The sequence below is a fragment of the Orcinus orca genome, chromosome 7 (genome assembly GCF_937001465.1).
Source record: "Orcinus orca chromosome 7, mOrcOrc1.1, whole genome shotgun sequence".
Taxonomy (NCBI): domain Eukaryota; kingdom Metazoa; phylum Chordata; class Mammalia; order Artiodactyla; family Delphinidae; genus Orcinus; species Orcinus orca.
The window spans coordinates 65,874,078-65,901,645 of NC_064565.1; the positions used below are offsets into that span (position 1 = coordinate 65,874,078).

Here is a 27,568-nt window from a genome sequence, read left to right on the forward strand (position 1 = left end):
AACCAGCGTTGCAGCAGAAATTCACCAGCAAGTCCATAAGGGGAGAAAACAAAATCCTTACCTCGCATTTTTCTTACAGTTGTTGCTACCTTTGGTCCCCTCAGGAACTTGCGGTTTTTAATATAGCTCACTGTTCTTACTGTGATCTGTGTGATCTCATCCCCATGTCCATCAACATGAGAAATGGGTCCTCTAACCCTAGGCTGTATTTCCATGTATTTTCAGAGTATCCACATACTGGAGAGGACTTCTTCCTCTAGCACTGAACCTTCTGTAAGTCGGCAACTGCTGGAACCGGTCCCCCTCTCCAAGGTCAGTGACAGAATGTGTTGCTTTCTCACATGGTAGGATGCCTGGCCTGTGGCCAGTTGAACAATACCTCTTACACCTGACTCCCCTAAGGTAGCTGTGACACCCATTGTAGAGCTGCTCTTTCACTTCTTTCCATCTCCAGTATGTAGGGTTTCTTTGCCCTGCGTAAGGAGGAAAGAGATGAAAGTGTATTTGCTGGGATGTGCAGGGTTACATAGAAACGTCCAGAATTCTCTTTATTTTAAGGGAAAAGGGCAAGAGAAACTCTTTGTCATTCCCTGTTGGTAAGATGAGCTAATATTTCTATATCTAGGTTATAGAAAAAAATCACTGGGTCCAGCAGTAACAACACAACAACAGGTACAATTGTTGCCCATGCACTGCACACCAGGTGCTATACTAAGTGCTTAGATACATGATCCCATTTACTATAATCCTTATGAGCAGTTCCATGCAGTGTAGGTTTTTATTACATTTTACAAGTATGGAAACCGAGAGTTAGTAACTTGCCCAAAGTCAAAAAAGCTGCTAAGTAGCAGAGCAGGAATTCAAACTCAGACTTGTTTAAGCTCTACCCCACCTGCAGAGTAAAACAGTCCATAGCCAGAGGGGCTGTTGTACATTCAGAGTTCCAGTCCCCTTCTCACATCTGGCCTTCCTAGCAGTGAGCTCTGAGGAGAACCCTGCGGACTACTAATGAAGACCTTTTCTGTTTCATGGAAGCCAGTGTCCCCTCCCCTTCAACTTTCTCTTCCTCGGACTAGGAGAATATCTAAACTCATTTCTGTCTAAAATGCAAAAATCACAAAGAAAAGTCAAGGAGACACCATCCTACTCACCCCCACCCCTTGCTCGATTCCCTGAGATTTTCGGTGGGTTGGCTCTCCTACTGAGAAACTCAGAAAATAGAACGCATGGGGATTTTGAATCCAAATATAAAAACAGCACTTTAATCTCCCAGAAAGATTAACTTCTAAGTATGTATAAGTGATCCATCCACATTGCTTTTCCTATATTAAACAGAATCCTTTAGGAGAAGAACGCTCTACCACACTACTATATTGTAGAATACAGACATTTGTACCTCTTTATACTTTGAAGGCATTACAAACTATAAAGTTTATTCCATCAGACAGGAGTAGACTGCTAAACTAAAAAAGGGGGAGTTATTAAACTATTTTTAAAAAACTTAGAAATGAAAAATGATCTTATTTCTATTTGAATGGCAAACAGAGAATGTCTACTTGGTAAATGTGACGACTAATCTCTTTGAAACCTCAGTCCTCTCTTATACACAGCTAAAGGACAGAGAGAATAAATATTGATTTAGGGGTGATGGAGAAGGCAGCTAACATTGACTGAGCACCCACTTTGAGCCAGGCACTGGATTAGTACATACATCCTCTCAGTCAGTCCCCAACTCGATGAAGTGAGTACCGATACCATTCTCATTTTGTTGATAAGGAAACTGAGACCTGGGGTGTGTATAAGTAAGTTGTCCAGAGCCAGATAGCTGTGAAGTATGTGACATTTAGAGCAGTGGAAACAGAGAAAGGAAGACTTGTAGAATGAGACACAGAAATGGAAAGGAGAGGTGCTGGTATTAAAACAACAAGTAGGGAGCGACACATACACATGACTTGCTCTGGCCACTCCTGGCCCACCAGCTACATCTCCAGCTTCTTGGGCATTTCACTTCGTACTCCAGCTGCAGCCACCTGCATGCAGTTCCCTCCGGCCATGCCTTTCTCTCTTCCACTGTTGGGCATCTGTTTCTTCCACCAGGCCTGCAGGAATGCTGTCCTGCTCCCTTCCCCTTTCTTCACTGAAATAAACTCCAACTTCTTTTAAATTAGGCCCACAGAAACCCTTTCTCAAGTGCTGGTCATTGACTCCCTCAGCCCCAGGCTGCCTTATGTAGCCCATCTCTGTACTTACCACACTCATTACTTTATTTCACATTCTTCCTTTATGTCAGATTCCCTAGGACAACCTGAGACTGAGCTTAGGGTGCCTGTGATTTATGGAGGAAGAACCCTTAGGAGGAAAGGGGTGAGCGAAGAGGTTAGTACAGGTGTCGGTGCTAAGCAATAGGGGGTTCCAGCTGGAGTCCACCCTCAGCCTGATCCCATGGTGAGCTCTGGAGCATGAGTTACGTCACAGAGTTGGACTCACCCTGAGGCAAGAAGGACTTTTCATTCCCTCAGATGTTTGTACCCTTGTGTCCTTCAGTCCTTGAGAGCCATGGGGGAGGGTCATGCTACAGCATAATTTCCCAGGTGAAGGCCCCAGCTTGGCCAAACAACAATTCCTGGTAGAAGAAGGAAGCTGTTAGCCTTAGCAGTTCACAGTGCTCACAGCAGCTGGGACATGGGTCCACTGGCCTGATACAGGGATCTGGGTAGGGCACCAACAGTATCCACTTCCCATTACTCCTCCGTGCAGCTGCCCACTTGGACCTTGCTGTACAACTAATACTCTTGTGTTTTTCTGTTAATAGATAACACATCTCTTGGGACCTGATGAAATCAGAGAATCCCATCCAATCCAGACACCATAGCATCTCACCATCTCTCAGCCCCTTTGAGAGAAGATGGGCTTCCTGGGCACTGGTTGGTGGTGGAAGAACATTGTTTGAAGTACACATACTCCTGTCTCAGGATTTTTCCAGTTTCTTTGTTTGGTGCTTTCACCTCCTAAAGCATTCCATATATCCCCCGCCCACTCACACATGCACAGAGAATATACCCTTGAGAAAGGAAGTGTCTCTGGCTTTTTCAAATGAGCAGACTGGGGCTATAATTAGGTTACTTTCTGTTTTTAGGTATTGTTATTACATCAAAGGTCTTTTTAAAGCCTCTGTAAGAGCAAAAATGTTTGTATAATCTGATTCAAGTACTGATGTGATCACATTAGGGCTTTTGACTCTGTTTCTAAGTAAACCTATGAAAGTTGGTGGCTTTTAAGCAGAAAATTAATATCAATTGAAATTATGAAAAAATTATTCAATCTTCAGAAAGTAATTTTAGCTTTCTCAAGATAGACCTGGTCTACTAAGTATAGAGATGGATTGTACTAAGTCCTGGGATGGGATATTTCGTTTCTTACACACCTTATCTGTAACATTATCATCAGTATTTATTTATTTATTTAAAAATTTACTTTATTTATTTATTATTTTTGGCTGCATTGGGTCTTTGTTGCTGTGCGCGGGCTTTCTCTAGTTGCAGCGAGCAGGGGCTCCTCCTCATTGCGGTGCGCAGGCTTATTGCAGTGGCTTCTCTTGTTGCAGAGCACAGGCTGTAGGTGCAGGCTTCAGTAGTTATGGCACGCGGTCTCAGTAGTTGTGGCGCATGGGCTTAGTTGCTCTGCAGCATGTGGGATCTTCCTGGACCAGGGCTCGAACCCATGTCTCCTGCATTGGGAGGTGGATTCTTAAGCATTGCGCCACCAGGGAATTCCCCATTATTTATAATTGAAGTAGAGAGAGTTGTTTGTTCTGGCTTTATCTTTTGCCTTTTTGTCTGTTTGACAGTTTGCTTAACTCTAAGAACTATGTTAGGATTCTTCCTAATTTCTTTTGCTGGGTTTAGTAATTCTGCATCAGAGCTGCTGCATTTATGTTTAAAAAATACATTTTAACTTCTTGCTTTTCCTATCTTACTTATCTATACCCCCCCCATTTTTTTTCCCTCTGTGGTTAAATTCCCAAAGAAGAAAAAAACTGCTGTGATAGAGATCAGTAGTCATAGCTCCACAGGGACAAGCTGCTACTACATTCTGATTTTAATTAGAAAAAAATTCAAAAAGCATTTGTACTTATTATTAAATGTTTCCATTTTCATTAGTAATCCAGAGTATTCATCATATATGTACACACACACACACACAAACACACACAATAAATCAAAGATGAACACTAGCCTTCAGATAAGATAAGATCTAGCCAAAAATAAAAATATTATTCTTCTGGAGATGGTATCTATGGATGGGGCTACTAAAAATGGAAATATCATTAAATACAGCTGATATCTCTCTAAGAACAGAGAGAGCACTAATGAATATACGTACACATATATAGAGAGTTATTCTTTTAATTTCTTCATTATACCAAGGCTTTCTAAAAGAAATCTATAGAAATCCATCACTTTTATGAATAAAAATCCATCATTTTTATCTACTTTGCTGATGAGAGTAAAAAGCCAAAGATACTGGACTTTTTATGAGAACCTACTATTTTCTTCTATTATTCTAACATTATTTATAAGCAATGCTCACCTGAATTCAATTGCAATTCATTATTAAAAACTGAAAATTCTAAAACGCTCTGCTTTGTACTCCTGATGATAATCCCTTTTATTGTCCAAAAACCATGGTATAGAGCCTGAAACTGTCTCATCAGAAATATATATATATATTTATATATATATTTTTTTAGGTAAGAAGGGGATTTATTTAGAGAGATACACATTCCATAGAGAAATATACATTTTAAAATTACTGTATCTAATTAACAGTTCAGACCAATCACAGTTTCTGACAGTATTCAAGTAGAAAATCAGTTTGGGGGTTGTTTTCTTATGTTAAGGGGAAACTTATAGCTCCTTCAAAGGGTTCTTAATGTTGCCAAATGAACACTGGTAGGTGCGTTTCTGTAAGGGCTGTAGTTCATTCACTAGGCACCCCTCAGGGATGACCAAGCAGATGGAGAAATAACACTGATCTCACATTAGTTCTCAGGGCAGTGGTGGTTGTAGGGTTGGGCTTAGATGGGGTAGAAGCACGATGCTGGCCTTAGAGGGCTCTTCAGAAGCCAGGAGTATCTCCTAGGCTTCATGGTGTTTTGCATGAAGCAATGTTCAGCCACATCTCCTGGAAACAATCTTCGGTGAAAATCCCCCTCTATTTACACATATTTGGGCTTAGATTTGACTCGGCCATAGGGCAAGCAGCTTCTGAGATGAAAGGAGAAGACAGGGGAAAGAGGCGTGGATGGCAAAGACACAGCCCTCTCCCCCCCTGCTCCTGTGGCCGACATCGGTAACCGATTACGGCCCCTTCGCCCCTGGGTCCTGTCAGAGCCTCACAGTCCTGCAGCAGGTTCTGGGCAGCCACCACCCAGACATTGGGCCAGCAAGTCCAGCAGCCCTGAAATGGAACCCACTGCCATTCCCCTTGAAGTCTTTGTGCTGTGGTCTAAAGATGATTTCTGATAGAACATGTCAGAAGGCAGCTTCCTGAGTCAGTTTGGGTTGGGGCGTTCTGCAGAGGGGCCTGCCCTGATCCGTGGAGCTGCATCCGTCTTTCCAGAGCTGAGGCAGCCGAGCAGGTTATGCTGAGGGAGTTTGCTTCCTTGCACTGTGGGCAGGATTGCAGCGGTCGTGCATGGGATGTGACCTCGTTGTTTCTGCCTCTACTTTGCTTGATTGTGCCCCAAGCCTGAGATCTAGAATATGAGTGTTTGCCAGATCAGCGGTTACGTTAGAGCTGCGTGAGCCCTTAGAAATCACCTGGTCCAGGGATTTTAAAACCCAGGATGTCGCTAAGGGGCAGGTATCTAACATGGAAGCAGACCCAAGGGGGACTGTGGTAAACTGAAGACGGGCAGCCGTCCTTCAGGGCAGGCCCAGCGTTGCCAGATCTTAGGCTTTCACAAAACACTAGAAATCTGGATTTTTAAAGCCTGCAATCCTCTGATGTTTAAAATGTTGACAATTCATTTTTAAAACTTTTTTTTAACACCATAGACGAACAAAACATGTCTCATGGAAGAGGAAACCATGATTTAGTCTGTTTTTAACAGAGGAGGGTGATATGGACTCTAGAATCCCAGATTTCTGGCTCTTTCATGGGCTCCTAAGGGTATGTGTATCTCACGATGTATGTCTTCCAAGCACGGACTTCTTGGTGGGTGTTTGGCAAGCGGGGCATTTTTTGCTCACTCTGAAATGCACGCAGCCTCACTGAGAGGAAACAGATGCCCACAGCGCTGCTCTTCAGCATGAGAAGTCATGAGCCACTTAAGCTGCTGCAGCCTTTTCATTTCTACAGAAAACCAGACCCACACACGCATTGAACATGTTTCACCAAAATGATCTTATTTTAAAACTTTAAAGTGCCTCTGTGCCCAGAGATGAACTGTCTGGAAAAATGCATTTTAAACCTTGTGAATGCAGGCAATCAAAAGTGCATTCTACCCCAGACTCCACCTCCATCCAGCTCATCTCTGATGGACCCTCATACCTCCAGGGGTACCCGGAAACTCGTTCTCACTTCAATTATAAGTGCATAGCTGGGTCTGAGGCTAGAATTTGCTCCAGAATGTTGTTCAGACTTCTGGTGGGTTGAGTATTGCTTTAAAAGCAATTTCTACTTAAGAATCTGCTTTAAGTGTGTCATCAAACACTGAGAAACATGTGATTTGTTTTTCTTCTTTTCTCTCAGGAAGCTGACAGCTGGGAGATTATAGAAGGGCTGAAAATAGGCCAAACCAATGTCCAGAGACCAGACAAACATGAAGGCTTTATGCTAAAGAAGAGAAAATGGCCTTTAAAGGGCTGGCACAAGGTAACATTTTCATCATATTATCTTCAGATCATCTTCATAAATAGAGGCTCTTATTTGGTGTCATTAGGTGGGAAACCAAGAGTACAGTTGTATGTGTAAAGCTAGTCTTCAAGGCCTTGTTTTAACTGTACAGGCTGCAACCTATCATACCTATTTAAGTCTGAGATCTGTAATGTCTGTATGCAGGGAAAAAATATTTTACACGATATTTAAAATCCAGTTTGGACATATTTTTGTTTACTCTGCTTTTTTTTTAACTTAAATTAGTATAAATATGTTCTTATTAAATACTCTTCTAAATATGAGCTTTTATAAAATGCAGGCATGGCTTCCATTGGATGGATTTATACTAATTCCATTATTGAACCAGTTCCCTATTGCTGAATATGTAGCATATGTCTAATTTTTTATTGTATGAAGTTGTGATGAACATTCTTATACATGAATTTCCATTTAAGTCCTCGGGGTAGATTCCTAGAATTATTGTTACCAGTGCAAACTAAAGATGGAACGTCACTGATCTTGGAAGTTTGTTTACTGCCCTTTAACGTATATGGTTTATTCCTCTCTACCCAACTCCACATTCTTTTTCCATCTTCCAGTTTTAATTATGGAGAAAATATTTTACACTGTATTGTTGCAGTTACGTGAGTAGCAGGAATTCTGGATGCTTAGGAGAAGAAAGTTGTCCTCTATTTTCAATATAAGCCTTTTGGTAGACCACCAGTATCTTGTCTGAAATCACTGAAAAAACAGGTTCATTACCTGCCACATCTGCTGATGGATTTCATCTCAAGGCAGATAGATTTGTGGGCACAAATGGCAGGCTGGTGGCTGCCCACTGACCCAAAAGGGGAAGTTATGGATTATAACATCCTTGAGGAAATATATTTTTTGCAATTTAAGAGAAGGATTTAAAAATTAACAGTTGGGAAATGTTGCCCCAATCCCCTATCTCTGAGGGTGGAATAAAAACCGGTCAAAGAGTCTTCTTCCCTCTCACTTGTCAGAAACCTTGGCAGTCGCCCCTGCACCCATAATGTTATACCAGTGCCAGGAATCTCTCCCCACCCTTGTTCTTTCTTGGATTTTGGCCAACTGGCCACACTCCTTCCTGGAATCACCTTTGCCTTTCATCCTGACCTTACCACTTTTTAATTCCTCAAATCAGTGGCCTTGCTAATCTCTTTCCCTGTGACCATCCTATAGGTTATCCCTGCTAGAATTCTTTGATAGATAGGAATGGACAAACAGAAGAAAGGGGTCAAAGAAACACATTTTATATAAATGGCTAACTTTAATTAAACACTCTCAGTCCATGTTTCAGCAAAACTGGCTGTGGTTCAACAGCAACTCTTTCTGGACCTTCCCTTAGACATTTTGCTACATAAGCAATAGGAGGTTCTCCCTTGCATTGCCTTTTCTCTTGGTCTCTAATACCATCAGATATTTATTCAAGCATCAGCCCATTTGATTGCCCAAGTCATAGGCAGTCAAGTGTTTTTCAGCTATAGAGATTCCTTCTTCCAGTGCTTACTTCTCCCCCCGCCCCCCGCAACCCCAGAACCTATAACAAAGGGGTTACAGTGACCTTCTGTGAGTTCTGTGTAGGGTGTCTCCAGGCCTGACTGCCTGTCACCTCAGCAGCTAAGAGTTCCTGAGTCACATAAAAACTTCCCGGCAGAGTAATTTACCAGCCACAGAAAGACTCCCTGCATCTGTAGAGACTAGAGGAGGACACTGGACCCATTGTTTGATTGGGTCCTTGAATGCTGTTTTTTCTCTAGTCAATTGTCCATGGAAAGGAAGTCAACAGCAGAGAGTTCCTGAGGTTTGTGGAGCAAAAATGGCTAGATTCATTTGGACTGGACCATGAGTGTCTTGAAAGAGACAAAAACTGCCCCAAATATATATATTTTCCCCTTAATATAGTTCAGAAATAATTTTTAATCTCTTTTACTAAGAGTGAACTGCAAGTATTTTGCTAAGTGGAGATGCAAGCATATTGATAAGGCTACTTTTTAAACTTTGCAGATAATTCATTATTCATAGCTCCAGTCCACTGGATTCCTCCCTTCCCCCCCAACCCCTGACACCCCCATTAAGAAAAACTGTGGTGATGGGGGAGTTCCCTGGTGGTCTAGTGGTTAGGATTCAGGGCTTTCACTGCCGTGGCCTGGGTTCAATCCCTGGTCAGGAAACAGATTCCACAAGCTGTGCGGTACAGCCAAGAAAGAAAAGAAAGAAAGAAAAACAGAAAAGAAAAGAAAAACTGTGGTGAGAGATTTCATTCCCATTGGATTATGTATAAAAGGACCCTACTAGGTAAATAGTATGGAACTCGAGCTAAGATTTCCTTACCATTTCATGTGACTGACCGTGGCCAGGTGCACTGAATTCAAATACATGAAAATGATCAAACATACTGATTACAAAATACCAAGCAATGTTAGACCCACACTTGTGAATGTTTTATATAATTCAAAATACTGACAATAACTGGGGATTGTTTGGTTCTTGCAGCGTTTTTTTGTCCTGGATAATGGAATGTTGAAGTATTCAAAGGCACCACTTGATGTAAGTAGACACAAAGATTGGTTTAGAATTCTGCTTGAAGTGAGTAACCGCCACAGTGTACAAGTGTTGTGCCATAGTTACCAGCTCTGTGCATTGCTGTGCCTGTAAGATTTAACAAATGTTGCGTGGAAGGTGTGTTTTACGCTTATGCTCAAGCTAGCATAAAATCTCAAACTGGTGCATGAAGATTTGACTTAACTATTGTGATGTGTGTTGTTAAAAACAGAAGCTTAAACCTAAAAGTCACCAACTAATAAAAATCACCCTTTCTGTCTTAGAGAGAAAACCCAAGTAGGCTTTTTTCCTGCATCTCTCAATAAACTATGCTATATGTGCTTTTTTTGAGGTTTAAAGCAACATTTGTTCTTACTGAAGTCTTTTTAAGACCTATCTTATGAACTTCATTTCTGTTTCATACATTCTTTTATCTTGGCCATCCCAACTCTAAAATTATTCGAAATTATTTTTCTTTAATATAAAAAGTCATTGTTTGCATGCAAAACTGGAAAATGCTCTCCTTCTTATCATTGTATATAGGGTAAGTAACAGAGGGCTCAGATTTCAGTTCTGTCCCCAGCTCCTTCATTGAATCAGCTGTGTGTCCTTGACCAGATGAGGGCAGCCAGAAGGAAGAGCTGGCTGCTCCGTGCCCTCTGTACTAGCTGCCCAGTTTTGCCCCAGCAGCAGTCTTCTAGCTGATTACTTGGTGATCTTCTGGGTTGTAGGTCAGAGATTGACCATAGTTATTTTAGGAACCAGTAAAGGTATCTTTTTTAGGATATAAACTGTGCAATCTAGAATTATGAAGTTATGCCAAAAACAGGAATGAGATGAATAGTCTTACTTATTGAAATTGGTATGAAGTCACTGCAACTTCAGCTGTCCTCAGATTCAGGACCTTAACTTCAGAACCTTAGCCATTTCCTCTTTGTAGAGGTGGTGTGATGTTCCATCTCCTATAGATAAGTTAAAGATTACATTAAGCTCACTTCAGTACAAAAGCACGTCAAATCACATGTCCTTCCAGCCTTTTTACCAGTCTTTTGATTTCAGATTCAAAAAGGGAAGGTCCACGGAAGCATCGATGTCGGACTCTCTGTCATGTCAATTAAAAAGAAAGCTCGGAGAATAGACCTTGACACAGAAGAACACATCTATCATTTGAAGGTAAAATTGCCTTTCAACAGTTTCTCTGCCAATATCTGGGGAAATCACTTGCCTATATCAGTGGTAAACAGGAGATTGGTTTCACCATTACCTACTCCTCTTGTTTATTGTTTTAGGTGAAATCCCAGGACTGGTTTGATGCATGGGTCTCCAAACTGCGCCATCATCGATTGTATCGGCAGAATGAAATTGTGAGATCACCACGAGATGCTAGTTTTCACATATTTCCTTCAACCTCCACAGCTGAATCCTCACCAGCTGCTAATGTTTCTGTTGGGGATGGAAAGGTATGACATTGTTATATGAAAGTCAGCCCAGAAATTGCTTGGAAAATTATGCAAACATGTTAACTGTGTCTCATTTTACAAACCAGAAAGAGAAGGTGTGCTTTGTAAACTAACCCTCAGAAGACAATAGTGATATTTACCATCAAAGTTAATTACAAGTATAGATTAGGTGGAAATGTGGACCAGGAGAATTAAGTTTTCCTTTCTATGAATGGAGCACATCTAAATTGTATGTGGCTTTGTGGGAATATTAAGAAGTAGAGTGAACATTTGGTTAATCAGCACCTAGAAATTGATGTCTTCCTGGGTGGTAATAGGAAGACCACAAAGCTTTTAAAGTGAAGCTTGTTTTTTTGCCTTGAGCTGTAATATATACATGACCGTGAGAAAGACCAGTGAATTTCCCCGTGAGGTTAATGCAAGTGGGCTAGAGATTGTGACAGTAATATAATATATTTGAATATAATATATTTGAATGACTAGGCACTGTGTTTAAGCATTGGACATTCATTCATCTCTAGTCTTAAATATACCCAAAGCTCAGAGACAGTAAAGAATTTTTCCAGAAGTTAAATAGACATTAAACAGCTAAGCCAAGGTCAGAATCTTCATCTTTGTTTCCAAAATCAGTGCCTTTTTCATTATACCAGGTACCAGATTAAGGGAGGCTGAAGCTATTCTTTCGGCTGTATTAAGAGTTCTTTTTCTGTGTTGCTGAAAAGCTAGAGGTGTTGCCTGTTAAAAACCAAGGTGAAGACAATAGACAGGGAGACAGCTATTTCTGCCTTTGCCTCAATAATTAAGTTTTCTGAACCATAGCCACATTGCACCGCCCAGGGGTCTTCCGGTTTCTCACTTGGCACCTGAGATTGAGAATAGAGACATCTGTGAATAACTAGCTGCCACAAGGAGTGGAGCTCAAATGTGTTTCAGCGAAGATTCTGCTTTTCTCTGTTTTCCTACATAGGGCTATATGGAATAACATATACAAGTTTCCTCTGCAAAGCATTGAAAAACCTCATGGAGCAACTGCAAGACTCATCAAATCAGATTAAATGAAACACAGCTGTATTTAGTTTTTGCTATTTTGATGGAAATTACTTACCTAATTTTTGTTAAATCCCGTAAATTGTATTTCACAAGGCTCTCAAACCTTATTTCATTATGGAATATCTCTCTCCTAGGAACAGGGTATTGGGTTAACCCTAGTACTAACTGCTTCTGAAATCAAAGGAAATGAACCAGTAGGTCGGGGTTATTAGGAAGCAGGGCACTTAGTGAATGACCCAACACAAGATGTGCAAGATAGTCCCCACGTTTCTCTGGGCCTCCTGTGTTCTCATCACAGAATAGAATGAATCCCAGAGTTAGTCCAAATTAAACAAGAAATGTATCCCAGATGGATATTTAAAAAATATCAATGTTTGATCCTTTGGTGCTTCCAGCTTCTGCCTGTGTCTTTGGCACAGAGTGTTGATAAAAGACATATTATTTTCATCCCTTGTGTTATTTGTTAAATAACTTGGGTGACATCCGAGAATGGAGAACTGAAACCAGATCCTCTCCCCTGTTTGCCTTGGAATAAGAAAGCTCTTCGACTCTGGTTTTCATAGATCTGTTGCTCTAGCTACAAATAACATACCTCTGAGATCTAACTCAGTGAAAGATTTCTGTTACATTTATCAAAATGCAGTAAAGAGTGAAAAGAGCTTTTTATCACTTTGCTTGAATTCTAAGCATCAAATTATGAGACTCTCGAATGTTAATTGGTTTGTGGCCCTGTGAGGGTAATAAATAAGTCTGGGTTTGCTAAGTATGTGCGTCCTTCTCTTCATAATGATTTAGAAGAGACACAGTCAGTTGTAACTGAATATTAAAGTCAAATATGGAGTTTTAAAGTTGTTTCAGCTTTGGGGGAAATAAGTTTCTGCTTTTTTCACAGCGTTTACTGTACTCACTTTAGTATCTACATACTTCATACAACTTTTATTTCACATAAAATCCCTTTAATGGAGAGTCTATCAGCTATAGATACTAATAACTTGGCAAGACTGCCATTTTATATGTTACAGTTTTCAATACGCATTCACAGCATGACAGGGTTGCTTGCTGGTGGGTAATGTATTTAAGAAGCACAGGTAGCTGATGAGACCATGAGTTGATCATAAGGGTACAGAGAGCTTTCGGAAAGGAAAGGCCTTCGCTCATGAGTTGAGTACTGCAACAAGGACACTGTATCAGCTGTAACTTACTGAGTAATACGAAACTATTGAAAATTTGAGTTGGCGTGTCCTTGCGAGTATGAGATATAACATACTTGAATGTTGTCCCCTTTGTTTTTTGGTGGAGATGGCAGCTTAACGAGTGTCGTGTCGTTATTGCTTAGAAATTTTGGCTGTACTGAGCTCATACCACATTTAGCCAAGAGGCTTCTTCCATATTTTGAGCGTGCCTTTTGTTCCTCTCTTTTTTAATGTCGCTTTGAGTATACTTGTGTTCTTTTTAGTAACCTAAATGTACTATTTCTGCCTAACCATACGCGTTTTTTAATTCATCGTAGGCGCAGCCAAACAGCTTTCCGTGGCAGTCCCCTTTACCATGCGGTAGCAGCCTCCCTGCAACCTGCACGACCGGGCAGAGCAAAGTGGCAGCCTGGCTACAAGACTCGGAAGAAATGGACAGGTGTGCAGAAGGTTAGTTCTTGCCCATTGTGGGCTCTCAGGATGAGCCAAAGAAACAGACGCAAAAGGGGCAAATTGTGGGTGCTGTACCTTTCACCCCCCAAGCCCCCTTGATTGCCTCCAGCTTTTTTTTTTTTTTCTCTTATTTTTATATCCCAGATCTCCTCTTTGCCATGTCTCGGGCTTCTTACCTGTCCGTTCTCCTGCGCCCTCACAACTCCTGAATCTGGTTTTTCCCTTACCCCTACTCCCACCCACTTCAACCCTCTCACTTCATTGCATTAGCAGTTCCCTCTGGCTTCATTAGCCTCCCACACCCCGGACCCTGGGGGCGATCACCCAGCTGAGTGCTGCCTTGGGAGCACCCTCCAGCCTCGCTGCTGACAGTCTACTAGGTCACTTACACAGCTGCCTTCTCTGCTGCTCCATCTGGCCCACGGAACAGTGTATGTTTCCCAACAACCAACAATAAACAGCAAAATTATACTGATCTTAGATCCGCAGTTACCTGGTAGTGGTGTGCCACTATGGATCAGTTATTAAATACTCCGAGCTAATACATGATTCTTCACTGTACCATCTCTCAGCCTCTTAATCTGCAGAAACTTTCTCCTTCCTTGAACTGAGCCTTAGCACGTTGCTCCAAACTGGATCCACAGACCATTTCCAGTCTGTGAGACAGCTTTGATTTGACCTTCAAAAATGAACAAAACAAAACAACACAAAAACAACATAACAAGTATTTAATATATCTAAATTGATTTAATTATCTTGAGATGATGTTGGGCCTAAGTTTTTTGATATTAATTTTCTTTTATGAAGTTATGGTGAAAGGAGATGTTATGTTATTTTATGTCCTCACTTAGAAAAATTGAAATTTGTCAACCTGTGTTCATGCCCCAACCAATTCTTTTTTTTTTTCTTTTTTGCTTTACACATGTGTGAACTCAAAGTCTGCAGCATTTTTATTAGCCCTCTCCACATTCCAAACCTAATCTTTATGTGAAAATATGACTTTAAGGGGGATGTTATATTCATAAAGTGTGTCCAGCTAACATTCCATTAAAAGGGTTTTACTTGAGTATATTCACAAAACACACAGACATTACTTTGCCTTTATGAACTTCAGGTTGGGGAAGAAGCTGACCTCACTGTCCTAGACACTGCAGGCTTGCCTCTGCGGCGGTTCTAGACAGTCAGCCTCTCCTCTAATTTCTGCCACTTTGCACACGTTTGTGGAGTTTAACCTGGCCACCGACATTGCTGAAAAGATTGAGACTGTCCACTGGGACAAAGTCCATTCATGTGACCAAAATAAATTGACATTGACCTTGATGCCAAGAAGCCCCTGGCTGGTGGGGGGATGTCTTTGTCTCCCTGTATGCTTCAGATACTCTGTGGCCCATCCCTGTGCCCTCTCTCCAGTCTCGGGGGTGACCCTGCTTCCCCCCCATCCTGATCTCTCTACCTGTGTCCTCATCCTGCCATTCTGTTCTCCTTCAGGATTCAGTGTAGTAATGATCTCCTGTCTTGAGAACAACCTCAGCCTTTCCCACTTCAGTCATTCCTACCCATAGACTTCAGCTTCTCTCCCATCATTTGACTTTGCCCTTTTTGCTCTATAGAAGAAGCATTCTTGGCAGCAGGACACCATCTGCTTTCTGCTTTGTTCTCAAGCCTCATCCTCTGACCCGCCCTGCAAGACCTTCTTTAATGAGCCTCCTCTTTTAGGCCCCATGAAGTTTTCCTTTTTTTCCAACTGCTTCTTCTCTGTTTCATTGGGATTCTCCTCTGGCCAACCTTGGTTGCAGGGATGATCAAGATACAGTATTCTGCTTTTAGCTTCAATAATAGTAACTATAGCTTGTTGAGTGCTCATATGGGCCAGGCACTGAACTAAGCACTTTATATATGTGGTGTTTTATAGATTTTCACAATAGTACCAAGCAGGAATTTTGAACCATATTTTTATAGGTAGAGAAACTACAGCTCAGAGAGGTGAAGTAACTTGTCCAAGTTACACAGCAAGTACTTGACAGAGCTGAAGGGCTAACCCAAGCCAACTTGATCCTAATGACTGTGCTCTGTGCTTTGGAGATGACAGGCATGCTTCTAGTTTCAACTGCAGTCTCTGGGCTTTTTTTGTTGTTGTTGTTTTGGGGTTTTTTTGCTGTACGTGGGCCTCTCACTGTTGTGGCCTCTCCTGTTGCAGAGCACGGGCTCTGGACGCGCAGGCTCAGCGGCCATGGCTCACGGGCCCAGCCACTCCGCAGCATGTGGGATCTTCCCGGACTGCGGCACGAACCCACGTCCCCTGCATTGGCAGGTGGGCTCCCAACCACTGCGCCACCAGGGAAGCCTTGCAGTCTCTGTTTTGATGATGGTAGTGGTGGTAGTGGTGGCAGCTGATAGGTATGGGGTGCCACAGGCACTGTTCTAGGTGTTTTAAGTGCGTCAACTCATTTAATCCTCTCAACTCCACTTTACTCCACTAGATGAGAAAACTTAGGTACAGAGAAGTTAACTCACTTGGACCCAGTTCACACAGCTAGTAATGGTGGAGCTGGGATTCAAACTCAGGCAGTCTGACTCCAGAGCATGTGCTCTTAATCACTGCACCATATTTCTCTCAAAAGGGCTGAAAACTCTCTTTAAATTTCAAACCTCTGTATCCAGCCCGTGCTACATTCCCACCCCCTCCCTTGCTGTGGACTCTCTCTGCCTGTACACTCGGTCACGCCTTCTCCTCAGCCTGTCTAAAACCAAATTCTCTGTCTCCTCTGTGGAAATGGTCCCAGTTCCTGGGCTCCCCTGTTTTTGTCAGTGCTGCTCTCATAACCACTACTGAAACCTCTGTCATCTCTGACTAACCCACCCTGTTCATCCAGCTGAAACTGAGTTCTGTTATTTCTTTGCAAACTTCCCCCATCTCCCCTCCCCCTCATCTACCCTTCCTCTGGAATTCCATTTCTGCTGTCCTAACTCAGGCTCACCCTTTGCCCAGTCTCTGACTGGTACCAGCACCCTCAGTCTCTTGCTCTGTGGCTCCGTCGCTCTCAGAGGCTCCTGGGAAATTACTGTGCATGTTTGCATCCAGTGCCAGCACTTAGCAGCCGTTATCCCATTGCCCTCGGCTGTGAGACGTAGGTATTGCTACTGTCCCCACTTCACAGATGAGGAAAGTGAAATGCACGGAGGTTAAGGAGCCTGCCCAAGATTACACAGCTGCCCCGATAGAGAGGCTGGGACTCCAGCCAACCCACATTTGACTAATCCCAAAGCCATTCTTTGTTCACTACATATAATAGTCCCTCAAGACCACTATTTTATAAAATAACTTTTTGCAAAAATCTCTTCAGGTGGTTCTCCGTGAGCTCTTGGGCTTTAGTCCAAACTACTTAGCCCAGGGTTTAACATCCAGCTTTCAGCTTTCTGGCCCTGCCTACCCTTTCAACCTTGCCTTCCATAGGCCTAATTAAACGTATTTGCTATTTCCTGAACGTGCTTGCGTGTTCCTGCCTCCATGCCTTTGCACAGGCTGTCTTCCCAACCTGCAGTGCCCTCTCTGCCCTCCTCCACCTTCCTGTTTTGCTGAAGCCTTTTTATCAATCCTCCAGACCCACAAAAGGTTTTACTGTCTCTTATAAGTCTGCTCTGACGACCTCAAACCACAGTAACTGTCCCTTTCCTGAACTACCACAGCACTTTTTTTGGGGGGGGGTGGTCTATTTTGATCATTTCATAGCATCGCAATATTGAGGTTGGTTGCATTTCAGAAGTTCATCAAGTAACATCTTCTTGAACCCATAACATAGCACATTTATAGTTCCAGTACTTAAAGAGGTTAGCTATTCATAGGTCTGGACTTCCGTCAGTCCAGATCTCAAGTATGTAAGGGAATTTCTTGGTGCTTGGAGAGCATTTTTTCCCATAGAAACAAAATATTAAATTAGTTTTTCTGTTTTGTTTTTTTTTTTTTGCGGTACGCGGGCCTCTCACCGCTGTGGCCTCTCCCGCTGCGGAGCACAGGCTCCGGACGCGCAGGCTCAGGGACCGTGGCTCATGGGCCCAGCCACTCCGCGGCATGTGGGATCCTCCCGAACCGGGGCACGAACCCGGGTCCCCTGCATCGGCAGGCAGACTCTCAACCACTGCGCCACCAGGGAAGCCCCATAAATTAGTATTTTATATGCCATCCTTATGTACCAGTATATGCCATCACTAAAATGGTATATAATAGTTCAACGTACAGATTATTTATTGTGTACATTTTCTTTAAACCGGAATGTAAATTCCATGAATCTTATTTTATTGCTATATTCCCTGTGCTTAGAACTGTGCTGGGTGCATAGTGTCTTCCAAGTCAGTGATTCCTAAATGAAATAGTAAATGGATAACTTTGGATATACCTTAATTTATTTAACTATTCTGCAATTGGATGTTTCTTTTTTTTAATTTAATTTTAAATTTTATTTTGGAATATAGTTGATTTACAATGCTGTGTTAGTTTCAGGCGTACAGCAAAATGATTCAGTTATACATATACATATATCTATTCTTTTTTCAGATTCTTTTCCCATGTAGGTTATTACAGAATATTGAGTAGAGTTCTTTTTAGAACAAGGTAGGGAAGATGAGAAAGTAAGTAAACTGCTAGATATTTAAGTTTTAAATTTTTTACTGTTATAAACTGTCTCAACAGTCCTTTCTTGGCATAATATTTCCTTTTTCCCAGATTCTAAAATTAGATCTAATTTAATGTAATTCTAGAGATTTCTTTTTAAAGGTATTTTTATTGTCTTGGGCAAGTCCTTATAATCCTTACATACAACCAGACACTTAAGCAAGGAGCAAAATTCTGCCAGGGGTTTCATTTCTTCCATGATAGAAGTGTCAAGCAATGGTGTGCTTGTTCCAAGTTAAGGCCCTAGAAGAATGATTAAACATAGTGCAGTTAATACTCCATAAAGACCATTTCTGGTTTTCATAGAATTTTCTCACCTCCCATCTCAGTTGCTACTTTCATTAGGAAGGTAAGAGAGTAAATAGTACCGTCACCGCTTGACAGGTAAGAAAACTGCAGCTGAGAAGTGTAAAGTAAATCAATGTCTCCCGACCCTTAGGTTTGGATCCTTTTGCCTTGAATCGAATTCATTCACCAAGTTCTCTTTCCATTCTGTTAGAAAGGATTTTAAGCCCCATTTCTATGTCTCTACGCTACTTACATACACCATTTGTGTAGAATAATCACAGTTATTTAGGAGAATTAATGTAATATTTACTGGATAGAAGCTTTAATGGACAGGTAGTGTTAGATAATGTCCGTACCAGCATGGTGCTTGTGATGTCGTTTTGTTCTTTAAAAGGCAAGTTAAAATATAGGTCTCTTGGGCTTCCCTGGTGGCACAGTGGTTGAGAGTCCGCTTGCCGATGCAGGGGACACGGGTTCGTGCCCTGGTCCGGGAAGATCCCACATGCCGCAGAGCGGCTGGGCCCGAGAGCTATGGCCGCTGAGCCTGCGCGTCCGGAGCCTGTGCTCCGCAGTGGGAGAGGCCACAACAGTTAGAGGCCCGTGTACCAAAAAAAAAAAAAAAAATAGATCTCTTCTAGCCAACTCCTTTCTCCTCTTCCCTCTAACCCTTGCCTTCTTTCTTTGTACTAATTTTCTCCCTCACTCCTTCCCATTTATCTTCGGTATTTCCTACCCTTCCAAGTCACTCACTTTATTTTCTTCGTGGGGCGCGTGGGAGGAGTACAATGGTGCTGCCTCCCCTGAAATGGGGAGGGGGTGGTGGAAGGGTCCTAGCCCCCTCAGTACTCTCTTCTGTCACCTGCGTTGGGTGATTTCCTTTCTTGAGGAATTTAAAGGCCACTGATGGCCAAGAGTTCCCTGGAAGAACCACAGCAGCACTTGAACAGCTCACCTAGGGCTCCACCCTAGGGCAGATGCTGCTGAGAGATGGGACCTGGGTGGGACCTGGCCCCCGATGTATTGCTGCTGCCCTGCTCTCTGTAGAGTGTGCAGAGATTCTGAGTCCTATATGAAGACCTTCAGAGCAGGTAGACACATTCCTAACAACAGAACTGTACAACTGCTGAAGTTCCCTTGAGTGTGCTTCTGATGTGACAAAGCCCACCTCAGCAGGAAAATGAGCACACCCAATTTCACTGGGATTTTAATGGCTTTCTACACTAATAACTGTTCATTTGTAAGAGTGGGTTTTGAGGTCATCCAATAAATAATCAGCGGTTGTATGGTTCTAAACCAGAGACCAGTTCTGTTTTCTTTCATTTGCCAGTATCATCATTCTATAAACAGATCTGCCTCATCATATTTGCCATAATTTGGATAGAGTGCCTTTTATTATCATCACCACCACTCCCTGCCCAGTTGTAACATATTTTAATTTCTGATTTGTATTAGACCTTGCACACTGCCAGTCAAACCTTGTGGAACTTAGCAAACTCCTGCAGAACTTGGAAATACTTCAGAGAACTCAGTCAGCGCCTAACTTTACTGACATGCAGGTAAACATTTTACTGCTGTTGGTCAAAGGACCTTAAGATATTCACTCAGAATTTTTACTGGATTGTTCTATGAATATACAAGGTAACATTTAAAGGGAAATAACTACAATAAGGATTGGTTTATATTCTGGAGTTATTCTTAATACTTTTGAATCTTGGTGTCATTGTGCTAAGATATATGTTTTGAAATGTTTTACATTTAAATACAAACTAACTGGAAGAAGTAAATATCTGAATCATTCTTTCATTTTTGTGTTGCATTAGAAATGATAGTTATGAAGACATAACTTAGATACTCTCAGAATTATTACTGTCTTTTCGTGTAGCAAAAACGCTAATCCTGTTTTCATTTGGTGTAGCAGAAAAATATGTTTTATGGTTAAGTTTTTATCTCTGCTTTTAATGCCCACTGTGCATCAGATATACCTTTATCTCCTGGCTGGTTTGCTTTAGGTGTCTAACAATGATTCTGTACTAACTTGCTGTGCTCTCTTTGTCTATACCTGTATCATCTGTGTTAACTTAATAATGCTTTGTTGCTTTTAACTATTTGTGTAATGTAGGCTAACTGTGTAGATATTTCAAAGAAAGACAAGCGGGTCACAAGACGATGGAGAACAAAAAGTGTCAGCAAAGATACAAAAATACAACTGCAGGTACAGACTTTACTTTTCCTTCATTTATACTTATATATATATTTTAAAATATTAGTCTGTATATATCAATTCATAGAAGTTGAAAAGTTTAAAGCAGCTTTTAACTGCTTTAAAGCTAGTGCTTTTCAGACTGAGTTATATTATCTAAAGTAGTGAGAAATCTATTCTTATTCTGGCATAAGTAAAAAGAATTTAAGGCTAAAATTATGTAATATGGCTGTAAAGTGGCATTTTCATCCTCAATTATGGCCTTGGAACCATTAAAACATATTTTAACAAAAAGTCACCTTAAAAATCTAGACTGAAAATCAAATGGGTTGTAATGAAAATTCACTTATATATACTAGATCTTAAAAGAGGCTTTTATGTGTTAACGCTGTCCAAACTTGTATCTATCAATAAATGAGATGAGGACTGCAATAGGTTAGAAAGTAACAAACCTAGGTTCTAATCTAATCACTGTGATTTCCTGGCAGTATAATCTCATGCATTTCTGTTAAAGTTTCGGGGCTTCCATTAACTCCTGGGTAAAGTGATCGAGTTTACTTGATGATCTCTGAATTCCTTTTCAACTCTAAAATGCTATGATTCTACAAAAATATTATTGGCCATCAACATTCACTTTTAAAATTTGAACTAAAGTCTTCATGGCTTGTGATAAATTTACTTGAAATTCATTATAAATAAGTTATTTAGTTGAAATGAATAGTTTAAAATTTTTAAAGTAAGATCCTTTTATGTCATTGCATTGCAATGATACAAAATATGGCAAATGCCTAAAATCTGTTACGTCAAAATTCATGTTACTTTCAGAGCTTTAAGCTTGAATTTCTGCTACTCCAATTCTAGCTATATATTATAAAGGACTCTTGCCCTGCACAATCAAAATTAGACTTATGATTTTGTTTTTCTTTTTATTGCACTATAAATCAATCTATATTCTAACACAGAGGTAAAAGGGACTGCTTTTTAGAATTCTTCAGTCTTTTAAATAAGTACAATAATTCTTCCTTAATTCTAGTTTTATTGATAACATTCTTTGTGTTTTAATTCTGAATGATGAATAACAAACTCTTTGTTGCTTTGCTTGCTAATCTGATATATTTGAAAATAAATTTTCACAAGCACTAATGATCGGTGTTTTTTTTTGTTAGAATGTCCACATTCTATGAACACAATTTTTTGTGGTCTTTTGTTCAGTATGTTTCTGTGCGTTTTCCCTTCTTTTCAGAAAATTAATACTATAGAGACAAATGTGCCAAATGACTTCACAAGAAAATTGCCTAAAATTGCTTTTGAGCATATGATTGTCTAGTTTTGTGGTGGTCGTTTTTTGTTGTTGTTGTTGTTTTTTAAACATGGTATCTATGGTTATCATAGCCAGGAAAAAAGAACCTTAATTATAAATAAAATAATTGAAGAAGGCCAGCATCATAAGAACATATACATTTGTGGATAGATAGCATTTCAATCTTGTTTTTATGAGGTATCCCACTGAACAAATTCCCATTCACAGCTGTGGTCTGCAATAGGTTGGTTCTCAGCGTGTATGAGTGCAATGCCACTGGCTGTCCTACTGTGGTTACGAGGCCCACCATGGTCCCCATATCACTCAGTGTTTTCTGGAGGAAACAGAGTGTAATTCTGAATAGCCCTGCTATTCACAGGCTGTGCTTTTCAATGTGTGGAGAGTTTATGGAGATTTTTTTCTGAGTCATCAAAAGAAGTTGTTCAAAAAGCCGGACAATATTCTCCATTTCATATTCCTGTCACATTTTGGGGTGGTTTGTTCTTAAATTTTCATTTATGCTCTTTTGCCTTGTTTCTGTTTTGCCGAAGAGTAACAAAATGGCCCTTGTGATTCTAGTTTAATTATTTTGGGGGGAAATTGAAACCATCTCATCCCATACTCAAAGAAAACGTTAAACTTTCGAAAGTAGATTTAGTTCCAACTCCAGTGGAAATAAACAGACTGAGAGGTGGCGGTAAGCTATTAATCATTCCAAGAGAAACCTCACTTCCACTTGATCTGGTAAAACAAAGGATCATAGGGTGAATGCTGCAGAATTTGGTACCATCCCTAGACATTTTCTGCTCACCCAAACCAACGGGCCTTCCAGGATCCCTCAGAATGCTCATTCTCTATCACTGAGAAGTTACTTGGAAGTTTCTTCACCAAGCACACCTGACTGGGGAATCTCAAAATCAGCCAGGGATGACTATGACTAATATGACTGTCATTACTCATCAGTATTTTACCTACAGAAAGTCATAGCATTTATTTTTACTGTAGTGGATTAAACATACCCACCACTTTCTCCCACCCTAATACACAGGTTTTTCCCTCCTGTTTTAAATGTTTCTTGACCATCAGAATCCCAGCTCATGATACCAGGTACTTGTTTTGAGCCCTTAATCATCTCACTACTTGAACCACTTTCTTCATTGTTGTGGCCAACTTGAGAGATTTTTTGTAGTGAGTGGCTCATTTTTCATCCCCTCTATCATCAACTTCTAGTCCACCAGACATTTATGCAGGAACCTAGACTGCCTGGTGGTGGTGGTGGTTATTGTTCCTGCTATTGTTGTCATGGATCTTGTTTTACTGAAGTTTGTATGCAGCGTTCTGTAGTAGTTGTAATTTTTGAAATAATTATAAAATAGGTCATTTAAAAAATTGACCTTAGGAAAGTAAAAATGAAGAACATGTTATACTGGATGTTTGATTGCTTATTCTTAGGTAAGTTAGATTGTACTGTCGATGTGAATGTGAATGTTAAAATTTGGACCATATTTCTCCTTGAAGCCACTGGGAAGCTAGCTCAAGAATCCATTGTGTAATTCATTGGAGGCAATAGTTGTCCTAGACGTCTCTGTGGAATTACCTGTTAGAAAAAATACTTCCTGTGTCCCAAAGCTCAAATTTCTCATTCTCATAAAAATCTCAGTATCATCATCATGCAGTAAAACAGTTTGGTTCTGTTTTAAATGAGGTGGAGGAGGGCAAGAAGAGAATGATTTTATAAGGGTTGCTGTAGAAGAGATTGCTGTTACATTTCCTGTGTTGCTAATAGCATGCATTAAATACTAGATCCGTAGATATTGCAGAGAATAAGGAATAGTAGGAGGTATGGGGTAGCAGATAAATGATCTGATGTCATTCATGTGCAGCTATCCTAGATCTCACAGATGCTCAAATTACACTGAAGAGTAAAAATATATTCTTTCTCCTTTTTTTTTTTAATTACAGTAGGCATAAAGGAATTTTGTATAGGAAATGTTTTGTCTAGAGCAGATTATGTGTGTGTGTTTGTGTTTAATAAACGTATACATATACGTACACAGAAAATTTATGACGATTGAGAGAAATGTGAATATAATTTGGAAAATTAAAGAGAATTGGAGATGTAAGAATTTAAAATATTTTTCTGTTATTCCCAAAAGACTAACACAGCCATGCTGGTTTTTTTCTCAGTCTGACTGTTAGGTGACTCTGAGAACATTTCAGCTAATTAGAACTGAATTTATTGCTCACAACCTTGAAGAGTCAGGGTCTGTCAAATGCAGCAAAGCTGAGTTGATTAGAAGGCAGTGTTATTACCCTTTATCGTGTCCACCAAAAAGAGAAGAAAGAAAAGAAAGAAAGAAAGAAGGAAAGAAAGCAAGCTCTAAGATTCTTCTACTGGTTTATGCATAGTTGTACATCACTAAATGAAGCCTATACTTTCAGATTTTCATAGCCGATTTTTATAGGTGTTATCCCAGCACACTGAGGACATTGAGATTACTTTCCTATATTATGGGGACTGGCTTCCTCCTTGGAAAATTTTTCAACCCGAAAATCAATATAATTCTTAATATTGAATCCCAGAGACCTTTATAGTAGGAGAAAACATAGGGAGTTGAGGATTCCTGGTATCCTTCCCCTTACTTTTTCCTCTCAGCAAGAAACCAAAAATTCTTCCTGACCAACAGGAGGCTCTCATTACAACCTGTTTACTTTAGCCTTTGCACATTATTTATTTAGTCACTTTTCCCTGAACTCATTTTTTTTTTTTTGCTTCAATCTACTGAATGCCTTTTGGCTTCGTAGAACATGACATTGCATGAATAAAACAAGACGTACATTTATTTTACCTTGAAATCGTAAGCTCTTCATCTCTTCATAACTTTCCATCTCCTTTTGGGGTAGGGGTTATATTCAGCAAATAGATTTAAGTGTTTGGGTGTTCTACCATGAGAACAATAAACTTTTCTCACAGTATGAATGCCCCTCCAAGCTATTTTCAATGCTAAGATTTAGCAAAAGTCAACTTTCAGTTAAAAATTCTCCCTCTCCCTTGTCTGATTATCTTTCATCCTCCCATATCCTGTCTTCTCCCTCCCCCATCCCATGTTTTCTCCTCCCTCCTCTTCTCTCATTCACTGTCAGGAAGGGCCATCTTCGAAGGGCCAGTTCAGCACAACTCGGCGCCGGCAGAGGCTAGCAGCAGCAGTGGCTACAACAGTGAGTGGATTTCAATCTCAAGTGGATGTTTAATGAGAATGAGAAACTGTGTACTAGTGTCACCCTGCCCTGCGTTCTAATGGTGCCACTCGTGTGCGATGGCATCAAGCACAGCCCTCTCCTGTGTTGGCGGGGTTCTCGCATGTTCTCTGGCTGTCTTTGCACTGCCGGCCTCGCACACAGGTGTTTGGGTTTGCAATGGAAAACTATCATGGGATCCAGATCTCTACTTCTACTCTCAGTTTGAGAAACAGTTTAAATTCAAGGATGCAAAACGGAGTGTGTGGGCGATTTCCTGAAACGGTGTGGGTTTGGGGGTTTTTCTTTTTGGTTTTTTATTTGGTTTTTTTGCCATACTGGTATTGGAACCGTTGCTAACTGATTTCTGTTTTTCTAAGAAAAGCCATGTTACTACAGACGTAAATTGTGCTTTTTTGGTAGCCATGTGACTATTTGAAAAGGATGTGAGAATAAAGAAATGAGAGGGTAAGAAAAGGTGAATTTTGATATCATCTCTCAGCAGCTACCCAAACCTATACTTAGCAAAGGAAAGTTGTTTTCTGGAAAGAATATTGAGCTGGAAATCAGAAAATATAGTGTGGAAAGGAGAGAACCACAGAGTTAAATGGTGTTTAATTCACATCTACATGTTGGTTTGGCTTTTTTTTTTTAAAGAGAAGATAGGGTGGATGTTAGGAGGATAGAGGGAGTATTGAGATATATAAGTCAAATAACTTAAAATTGAATAGAAGGTGCTTAGAATAGTGAACTGCCACGTGGAATATAAAATAGAATATGTAAACCAAGAACCTTATGCTGGATAAAAATAAATCATAATATTTGTTTAATCATGACATCCTATCAACTTTTTATATACAGAATACTGAGTTCATGGCAAACATTAATTTTTTGGCTATTACGTAAGATTTCCTGAATTATCATAATGTTGCTCTTGCTGCTGGTGGAATGTATTTTAAGACTAGAATTGCTGAAAAATATGAAAAGATTTTGGTTGTATTGTAGGAGAATGGATACTGGTGTATGGATTGTTGGTTTTCTACTTTATAACTCATGACTGACTCTGGGTACTCAGCTGGTTTGTTTGAGAGACAAAAATAATTTTGATTATGAAATGAACAAGTGACATGGAATTTATTACGGACTGACTTTTTTTTTTTGCGGTACGCAGACCTCTCACTGTTGTGGCCCCTCCCATTGCGGAGCACAGGCTCCGGACACGCAGGCTCAGCGGCCATGGCTCACGGGCCCAGCTGCTCCGTGGCATGTGGGATCTTCCTGGACTGGGGCATGAACCCGCGTCCCCTGAATTGGCAGGCGGACTCTTAACCACTGCGCCACCAGGGAAGCCCCAGGGACTGACTCTTAAACTCACAGTTTTGTGAACACTTGAACAAACAAATTTTTGAAATTGATTTCGTGGTTAATGTCTATCTTATGCATGTATTCAAATACAGATGAAAAAAGTGTCTCATACTGACATGGTAACAGATTCTGACAATAAATCCATGTAAAGTCAGTTTTTAAATTCTTAAATGTAACCTTTCATTTACAAAATTCAGAAATCCAAATGATTATTAGAGAGAGAACTATATCTCAGTATGGAAAGGGAGGGTCAGTCATTTTATGAAAATACAAATGTTTCCTTAAATAATGTACTTCTAAGATGGCATGCAGGGAAGTGATTGTGTTTCTACTGTGTTCATTTTTTGATTGCAGATACATATAGTGAATATAATAAAACTGAGATTAGAACCTATTTGAATAGGTTGATTTTTTTTTTTTTTTTAGTTGGGAGTACAAGAGAAAAAGCTTTTGAAAGATGGAGGTATTAATGCTCACCTCCTCCAGGGTAGCTGTGACCACAGAGGTTAAGAATAACTTAGAGCATCTAATGAATGAAGCTGGCAGCATTTAGTCATGTATTCAGGAATAACTAGAGGGAGTGGTTACTCTAAACCCTCTAGGATCTATAGCTTTTAACTCCATACCAGAGCAGGACAACATCTAGCAGGACCTTCCGCTGGCTCCCTCAGCCCCCTTGCCCACATCGCAGTGACCTGTTGCTGGTGACTCAGCCCTCCTGTTTCTTTTAGTGCAGTGGTTCCCCTTAACTCCCTGCCTTTCCTCTTCCCAACAGTGAAGTTAGCCCACACATTTGGAGTCTGTCCTATCCTGCTAGTTGCCTTTTGTCTGGAATTCTTCCAAATGACTCCAGCTACTTGTTCTCCTTGCCCACTTAGGTGTGTAGGGCAGCTGAGATTGCTC

At 40.6% G+C, this 27,568-nt stretch overlaps 1 protein-coding gene across 13 annotated transcripts in view; it reads left to right on the top strand.

Moving 5' to 3' along the window:
• The window catches only part of OSBPL6 (oxysterol binding protein like 6), a 121,938-nt gene that overhangs the window by 53,976 nt on the left and 40,394 nt on the right, over positions 1 to 27,568 (top strand). For 5 of the 13 annotated variants that reach the window (XR_007478379.1, XM_049712221.1, XM_049712222.1 and 2 more), the window contains 9 exons: positions 226 to 312; positions 6,757 to 6,879; positions 9,403 to 9,456; positions 10,510 to 10,623; positions 10,740 to 10,910; positions 13,471 to 13,603; positions 20,016 to 20,119; positions 20,683 to 20,775; positions 25,208 to 25,282. Coding sequence is in view for 12 of the 13 variants with exons in the window: in XM_049712221.1 (XP_049568178.1) it covers positions 226 to 312; positions 6,757 to 6,879; positions 9,403 to 9,456; positions 10,510 to 10,623; positions 10,740 to 10,910; positions 13,471 to 13,603; positions 20,016 to 20,119; positions 20,683 to 20,775; positions 25,208 to 25,282 (954 nt within the window). In the remaining variant the exon portion in view is untranslated. Of the gene's footprint in view, positions 1 to 225; positions 313 to 2,819; positions 2,952 to 6,756; positions 6,880 to 9,402; positions 9,457 to 10,509; positions 10,624 to 10,739; positions 10,911 to 13,470; positions 13,604 to 20,015; positions 20,120 to 20,682; positions 20,776 to 25,207; positions 25,283 to 27,568 lie in introns of those variants that run through there. The other 8 variants (XM_049712226.1, XM_049712230.1, XM_049712224.1 and 5 more) reach the window with 4 other exon arrangements.